We start from the raw sequence: 8,081 nt of genomic DNA, 5'->3' as shown, positions 1-8,081 counted from the left end.
TACATTTCCCTTGTACAGTTAGTGTAATACAATTGTACAGTGATGCAATAAATGAATAAATAAAATTTATTATTTTTTTATTTTCATATAAAAAAATAGTATTAAACAAGGTTTTCAATTTTCATTTTAAAAAATACTTTTCATTTTTTAATTAAAAATATTTTTAAAAAGAGACAATATAGAAAATAAAAATTATTTTTAAAAATAAAAAATAAAAACTAGAAAAATATTTTAAAACCAAACTCAAATACAATCTATATAATTTTTAACTACTTGTTTTCATCTAAAATAAGTAAATATACCTTTCAACCATTTTATATAAGAAAAATTCAATCTCTTTTATGTATTGATATAATCCACTTCTAAAATTAGGTCATATGAAAACATTTTAATTGAGTACTTAAAATAAAAACTTTCCATCCATCCTCTTTCTTTCTTTTTCTTTTTCTTATTTTAATAAAATTTCAATTAATTCAAATCATTAAAATAAATTCTTAATAAACAAATTTGTAACATTTCATATAACTTATTACTAAAAGTCATGTTCAAAAAGTTATTAAAATAAGGAAGAAAGAAGATTAAAAAAAATTAAACTTTTTATTTTATAATAGTAAAAAAAAATTTAAAATAATTTTTAATAAAAAAAAAAATAAAATAGTGAATATATTTATTTTAAATAGTATTTTAATCATTAAATTATTTACTTCTAAAATATAAAAGATAAAAATAAATGTAAAATGTAATTTTTATTTATTTAAATTAATATTTTTTTAGAAAGTATTTTCCAAAATAGTCTTTGAATCATTAATATAATTTTTGTTTATTTATAATTTAAAAATAAAAAAATAATGTTGATTTTTCAATTATTTATAAAAGAGTTTAAAAAAATAATGAAAAATCTAAAAATGGTTAAATAAGAAAGAATAGTGACATGTGAAGGGTGGTAGAATAAAGACAAAAATGAGTCAAAGGGGGTATTTTTGTCTATTCCCATCTCATATCCTTGTGATCAATTATGGGTGTTTGATGGACTCTTTATTAATTATCAAAACCAAATGGTCTAAAGCCCAATTCTCCCTTGGTTTTTCATGGCATGTTGTGTTGGGCTAAAATGAGGCCCAAAGTGGAATATAAACCTAGATAGATACTAGCCCAGCCAGCACAGCTCGGGCCTAACTCTGTATATTCAACCTAATTGCATTAGTTGATTAAGGACAAATTAAGAAAATTTCATATATATATATATACTTATATACTTAGAACATAGATCAAGGACTTGTATCACATTCAACCTTTGTAAGAGTGTGTTTAGTAGTGATTCTAAAAAACGTTTTTAATAATTCTAACACTTGAATGATAAAAAATTTCAAATATTAAAAATATTAAAAACGTTGCCTAGAATCACTACCAAACAGGTTATAAGAGTGTGTTTAAGAGTAATTCTAAAAAATGTTTCTAACATTTATAATATTTGAATGATAAAAATTTTCAAGTATTATAAATATTAAAAACGTTTCTTATAATTACTACCAAATGAGCTCTAAGGGTTTCGGGTTATAAATATCATCACATGCATGATTACAACACATACATTCTATTACTTACTAGATATTATGGGACCAATATCTTTTTTGTAAAAACTATCATAAATTCACTTTAATCACATAGAACTAACTTATATGCATAAAATAATTATATTAATATTATCCACTATACAAATACAATAAGTCTATTGTTTAAGTAAAAAAATTACACATGCACGTATCTCACTTAAAATCCTCCAAAGAGAGGTCAAGAGATTCAAAACTTGGCATGCGTCTTGGAAAGTCGAGTAATGATGCACTTGAGAACTTTGGTGTATCGTCGAGTAAAATGGAACTATGAGATGAGAATATGCCTATTTCATTTGTTGTCATCGATTTTGATTCGTTTCGTTCATCTTCCTCAATTTGAGAATCCAAATCTTCTTTTATCATATGTTGGGGACATGCATTGTAAATCGACTTGCTACCCCTGATGACCTATAAATAACCATATATATAAAAGATTCATAATCACATAAAAGTATTTGATTAGTTAAAATAATTTTGAAATATTAAAACAAAAAGATACCGATACTACTCACGTATTTGTCATTCCTGTTATCTTTGTACAATATAATGAAATCGTTGGCACATAATCCATGTGCCCTAACAAACTCCCCTGAAAGATTTCAAATTCTTACATTTTTTTATTAATTATCATATACTTCAAAAAGTAAATAATTAAATAAATGAAAGGAGGTCTAGGTCACAACTTGCATGGTAGAGAAAATAATAGGCTCACCTGTATTTTCAAGCACATACATCCGAGTTAGGTTGTTGATCCAATATCTATTGAAAAGATAAAGAAAAACTAAAATGATGACTCCAAAATTTTATTGATAGAATCATTTGCTCAAGAATGGCTCTTTAGAGAGAACTTTAGGTTTAGATTTTTAATGGAACTATTTAAAAATGTTAATTAATTACTTCCACAAATGCACAACTTAAATTTTGGGCTTTTTGCACAAGTACAACTTAAAAAAAATAAATAAATATTGTTTTATTAAAAATAATTATAAAAAACTATTGTAATTGATTCTAAATTAGATTTCACATGAAATTTATCTTTTCGAAAGACGATTCAGCTTCAAAAAAAAAAAGTGAATTTATTTATTTTTAAATCAAGTTCTATATAAGAACTTTCAATGCAAAAAGTAAGCTTGTCTTTTGAAAAAATGAGTTTAGCATTAAGAATGAATTCTCCATTTCAAAAGATTAGCTCTGTATTTAAAAAAAAAAAATTAGGAAAGGAGTATAAAATATAATCAAAAGTGCCATATATTTTTTTATTTTTTAAACAACTTTTATATATATATATATATATATATATATATATATATATATTATATTTTTTTTAAAAATCCCTAAAATCTAATATAAACCCATAATAATTGTTTCAATGAACTAACTCAAACCTGAACCTGAAGGTCCATGTCCCCAAGCCGTCCATGTCTTCCATACTGATGAGGGTCCCTTCTATGGTGTACAAAGTGGGGAGATAGGTTTCAGCTAAAGCCTGAGACAAGAAAAAAATATATAAAAGAAATTATTAAAAAAAAAAAAGAATTCATAATGTTACATGAATTTTCATATTAGTTGATGAGCTGAATTAACCAACCTTAGGGATTACTATTCGCTTTGTTGAGCTCACATCACTATACTTGAGCTCCTTTTGAAAAAGAAAACTATATCTTAATGAATCAACTTCCTACAAGACAAAGATGTCTATGACACACCCCTTGTGGTAAAATATCAAATCAAAACTTATGAAAATAAAAATAAAAATTTAAGTGTTAAAGACGTGAATGAGAAAACAGTTTTCTATTTTAAATAGAGAATAATTAGATATTTAATATAAGTTTAAATTCTTATATTTTATGTAAAAAAAATAATTATTTTTTATTTTTAAAAATAAAAAGTATGAAGGATATCCATTAATTTTATTGATAGCAATTATTACCATGGCAACAACTATCCTGTCAAACAATTATGCATTCTAGGGCGTTTTTATCAGGTGAAATTTATTTTTTTGGTTAATTTTTAGAATTTATTTTCAAAACAAATTGTTTTTGGGAACAAAATTAAGATTTTTTTTGTATTTTTTTTGTTTAGTATTATGATAAATAAGTTTAAAAAACTAGTTTTTTCATTTCCTCAAATAAAATTTTGTTCTCAATAAGAATTAATTATCAGAAAGATGAACATTTCTTTTAATAATCCGTACATATGAATTTTCAACAATATTGAATTATAATCATTTTTGAAAAATTAAAAAAATATGTAAGAAAAAAAGGGAAAAACGTAAATGTCACTTATCTCTATTTTAATTTAAGCTAAATATATTAATTATTTCACTCATCTCTATTTAAATTTAAGCTAAATGTATTAATTATTATGAGTTTGAAATTTCATGAAATAAAACACATGAGATCCAAAGAGAAGATATTTGATAAATTTTAAATTGAGAATGAGTTATATATTTAGTTAAAACTCAAAGAAGATGAATAAGATTAATAAATAAAAAATATATTAATATTAATAAATTATTTTTATGCACTCTTTCAAATTTACTTATTTTAAATTTTTTATATAAATACTATACAATTTAAAAATTTATAAATGCTTAAGCAATTTTAATTATATTTTATTTATATATATATATAAATGTTTGAGGTGAATTTTATTTTTTAAGCAATTTTGGTGAAGGAAAGAGAGAGAGAAAAGCATTACCACTTCAGGCGAAACTGGGCGGCGCTGCTCCGGTGTAGGCCGGGGACGGGATGACGAGGTGGAGGAGCCACGGTAAACCAAGGAGTTTAAGCTCGCCGTCCGCCGAGAACTCCCCCTCCCCGATCTCCTCCGGTTTACCCGCGAAGCAGTCGGCGAAGAAGCACCGACTGTCTCTTCCTCAATCGGCACTGCCTCACCTCTTCCACGACCACCACCCTCCATGGAACACAGCAAGAAATGGAGTTGTTGTTTACAGTCTTCTTCTATTCGCTTCTACTCCATGTGCATTTATATATATGTGGAGGATTGCTTTTACAGAGTTTTGGCTGGGTCTGGAGACGGCAACTTGGTGGAGTGGAAAAGAGAGGAAAATGTTGAGTGTATTGGGTTGGATTTTGTTTGATTGTGGAGTGGGATGAGGATGGATTTATGGCGGAGGGATTGGGTTTTGAAGAGGGCGGGAGATATGGATGAACAGGTGTTGAAAAAGTTGTTCTTGATGTCTTCGCCGGACTGTGGTTTCTCTGAAACCGCGGCCAGTCTCCGGCGGCCGTCACACGTGTTGGGTTGTTCCGTAATTTTGGGCTGGGAGTTGGGTTGGGCCGTAGATTGAGCCCGAGAATGGGTGATGGGCCAGGGAATCACGATTTTCGAAGAGGATCGGACGGTGGACATGTTGACGCGAGTGTGGTCTAGAACCACCAGATTGCGCCACCTCTTCCTTATCCTACGCACTCTTGACACCTACACTCTCTCTCTTTCTTCTCAGTACTGTGATGGCAGAGTTACAGCCACCAGAAAGTACCGTCAACGCCGGTCTGGTGGGAGTAGCCATAGCTCCGGCAGTCCCGGCGGCGGTAGAAAATCTATCGACGTCTCTTGCTCCGAAGCGGCAGCGGCGGCCGAGCGTCAGGCTGGGGGAGATCGGAGACCAGCCGGCGGCGACGCTGTCGTACGACTCTCAAGCGAGAAGAGTGAAGCCGTGGCGGTTCCATAAGGACTATGGTCAAGCATCGAAGGCGTCGAAGACTCGACCTCTCACAAATCTGGTGAATGGCGGAGAGTGCCACGAAACCCTAGAAACAGAAGAAAGGAGCTTCGCCGGCGACGGGAATCTCGATTCGGCGGTGTTCGGGAACCGGAAAGCGAAGAGGAGAGGCGCGACGAAGAGAGTAAGATCGAATTGGGCGACGAAGTTCGACGACGGAGCTGAAGGGGATGAGAAGTTCAGCGGCAGGGAAGACGACGAGGAAGAGTATAGGGATTTCGATCCGGAGGGCTCCGAGAGTCTATTAAAGGAGCAGAGTCCTGTTCACTCCGTCGATAATGTGGCTCTCGATTTGTGGCACGGCCATCGAAGACCGGTTAGGGCGAGGGTGTCGGAAAGCAGAGAACACGATGCTGTTGAATTGGACGCAATGCCTGACTCCGATTCTCGTGATCGGAAGTGTCGCACCAGTGCGGATAGGAATTTGACTGCAAATCGCCTGCTTGACGATGGTGTGAGAACCTGGCTCTTCGGACTGGGGCTAGGCCGATACGCCCCGGTTTTCGAGATACATGAGGTGGATTTTGAGGTTCTGCCATTGTTGACACTGGAGGATCTCAAAGATATGGGGATAAACGCCGTTGGTTCTCGCCGGAAAATTTACACTGCAATCCAAAATCTTCGCAAAGGGTTTACGTGAGTTTTGACCTTAGTATAACATCTTAGAATTCTCGGCCATAGCAGAAATCAAAACAAATGCCATGTCTGAGGTGTTTTTGAGCTCTTTTGTCTGATAGTAGTTTTGCTTTTAAGTTACTAATTTTGCTAATTTTGCTGCTGAGTGGTTCTTTATTTTTCTCTATATTGCCTTCACATTGATTATCTGTAATAGGAAGCATAGAAAATAATGCAACCAAGAGAAGAATTTGATCACTTTGGTGGGTGATTGTTTGTCTCTCTTGAAGGGGAATGTCACCATTTGACTCCTATTAGCTTCTTAGTTTAATCCTCCCCATTATGACATCTATATTCTATGGGCTAGGCTCCCAACTCTATATATAGTTGCTAATGAATGCTGTTGTATCTAATCTCACAAAATCTACGAAAATTGAATCTCAGAATTCCTTTTTTGCTATTTGGGAAAAATGGTTGATAAGTTACCATTGATTTTAATGAATATACATGATGCCTTGTTCTACCAGATGTCTGATTGGTTGGGGGAGGGTAGCCAAAGTTCAGGAAGGGCTGTGTTTCTTCTTAACCCTCGTGTTCTTTATTAGTCATGTTGGATTGTTTCCCAATTCATGTCATCACTCATTTCCTTGTTATTTAATACGCTGTATCCTCTACTTCTCCAAAAGTGTCAGTCTTTCTTTGTATTGATGAGATAGAATGAGCGTTCATCGCAACAATGTTAAACCCCCCCATGGTTTTCTGCTCATTGTCTGATCATCCCACACACATCATTGAGGAAGCCTTGTTATCATGTTCTATGATGTACTATAAGATGCATGATGCTTGGAAAATAGGTATAAAGAGAATAGATACAGATATATGAAACAAATATTTATATGGCAAGAATGGAAAATAGAGCAGCAAATAATGAATTTTATAAAAGATAACAAGTTTCAAAGAGGTAGACCTTTATCTATCCAAGATCCACAATTAAATTTTCTGAACTTTGAAATGTACTTCTATTTTCTATGCTGAAAGTCTCAAGTAGTTGCCAAAAAGAAACCTCTGAGCATGTAACAATTAAGATATAAAATAAATACTTGCATATGTCATGGGTGTATAAACTACAAATAATACCTTGTAGAAAATTGTTATATTGCTGATTTTTGGATGTAAAACAAGTAGAAAACCCAAAATAAGGGCCTGTTTGGTTGCTTTTTTTGAAAATTGTTATGGAAAATAGTTTTTAAGAACAGTTTTTGGTGTTTTTGGAAAAAAAAAAATTGTGTTTGGAAATTGAATTCTGGAAAACAGTTTTTGTTTTCAAAAACAAAAAAAACATGTTTGGTTAAGTTAACAAAAAAGTTTTTTAGAAAACATGTTTGAAAGTTTTTTTTATTTTATTAATAAAGTGTTTTCTTTCGTTAACTTGATATTGTAAATATATAAATAATTTTTATATGCACAATTCATTTAAATTAAAAAAAAAATTATTCCATTTTGAAATTTTTACACCACTTATAATTTTCTTAAACAAATGATGACTTTGTAATTATGTGTAAGTGTATTAATTTCAATAATTTAAGGAAGAAGAAAGGGCTTGCGGATGGGGGTGTGGTGGTTGGGTGGAGCTCACCTTCGTGGAAACACAAAAAGCAGTTAGGAAAACACAAAAAGAAGGAAGAGAAAACACGGAAAACATTCTATTCTTTGAACAATGAAAAAACAATGAACACATCTTTTTATTGTTCTCAAAAAAATGGTTTTTGAGAACACAAAAAATACAAAAAACAAGAACACATCCCCTTCCCCAAACATGTTTTTAGTGTTTCTTGTTTTCAAGAATAGAAAACAGTTCTTGAAAACAACAACCAAACAGGCCCTAAGATTCTTGAAATTCATAGAGAAACAATCTTGAGAGTTATGAAGGGGAGAAGTTTGAATTGGATTCTGTGTAAGATCTTGTTATTAATTTCATAGGATGAGCAAAAGAAAACAAAGGAGATTTCTAAAGCTTTGTTTTAGCTTAAGGTACTATGAAGCCAACATAGTCTGGAATTGATTTTTCTTAAAAATAACAAATAATAGTCAAATGTGCTTGTACT

General features: G+C 31.6%; 2 protein-coding genes across 3 annotated transcripts; one reads left to right on the top strand and one right to left on the bottom strand.

Annotated features, from left to right (window-relative positions):
- Positions 1 to 1,665: 1,665 nt before the first annotated feature.
- Positions 1,666 to 4,535, bottom strand: LOC100855410 (B3 domain-containing transcription factor FUS3). 2 transcript variants are annotated; one of them, XM_003631315.4, is made up of 6 exons: positions 4,314 to 4,535; positions 3,202 to 3,291; positions 2,999 to 3,099; positions 2,326 to 2,372; positions 2,126 to 2,202; positions 1,666 to 2,021 (listed from the first exon to the last, which is right to left on the bottom strand). In XM_003631315.4, the coding sequence occupies exons 1-6, from the start codon at positions 4,533 to 4,535 to the stop codon at positions 1,767 to 1,769; spliced, it is 792 nt and encodes a 263-aa protein (XP_003631363.1). In that variant the 3' UTR covers positions 1,666 to 1,766. The 2 variants fall into 2 exon arrangements, with proteins under 2 accessions (XP_003631363.1, XP_059591858.1); XM_059735875.1 differs by lacking the exon at positions 3,202 to 3,291.
- A 554-nt stretch (positions 4,536 to 5,089) lies between these two features.
- LOC100242008 (uncharacterized) lies at positions 5,090 to 6,234 on the top strand. Its single transcript, XM_010658885.3, has one exon. It carries the CDS (start codon positions 5,090 to 5,092, stop codon positions 5,999 to 6,001), a length of 912 nt encoding a protein of 303 aa, XP_010657187.1. The 3' UTR covers positions 6,002 to 6,234.
- The last annotated feature ends 1,847 nt before the right edge of the window (positions 6,235 to 8,081 follow it).

Source organism: Vitis vinifera, chromosome 1 (genome assembly GCF_030704535.1).
Source record: "Vitis vinifera cultivar Pinot Noir 40024 chromosome 1, ASM3070453v1".
NCBI lineage: Eukaryota > Viridiplantae > Streptophyta > Magnoliopsida > Vitales > Vitaceae > Vitis > Vitis vinifera.
Note: the sequence above shows the minus strand (reverse complement) of the source record. Positions and strands in the feature narration are given on the sequence as shown.

Coding starts and splice junctions, on each gene's coding strand:
- LOC100855410 (XM_003631315.4), bottom strand. CDS start 4,535: ATGGAGGGTGGTGGTCGTGGAAGAGGTGAGGCAGTGCCGATTGAGGAA. Junction 2,203..2,325: donor GTATGTGCTTGAAAATACAG/GTGAGCCTATTA, acceptor GAAATCTTTCAG/GGGAGTTTGTTAGGGCACAT. Junction 2,022..2,125: donor ATAACAGGAATGACAAATAC/GTGAGTAGTATC, acceptor GGTTATTTATAG/GTCATCAGGGGTAGCAAGTC.
- LOC100242008 (XM_010658885.3), top strand. CDS start 5,090: ATGGCAGAGTTACAGCCACCAGAAAGTACCGTCAACGCCGGTCTGGTG.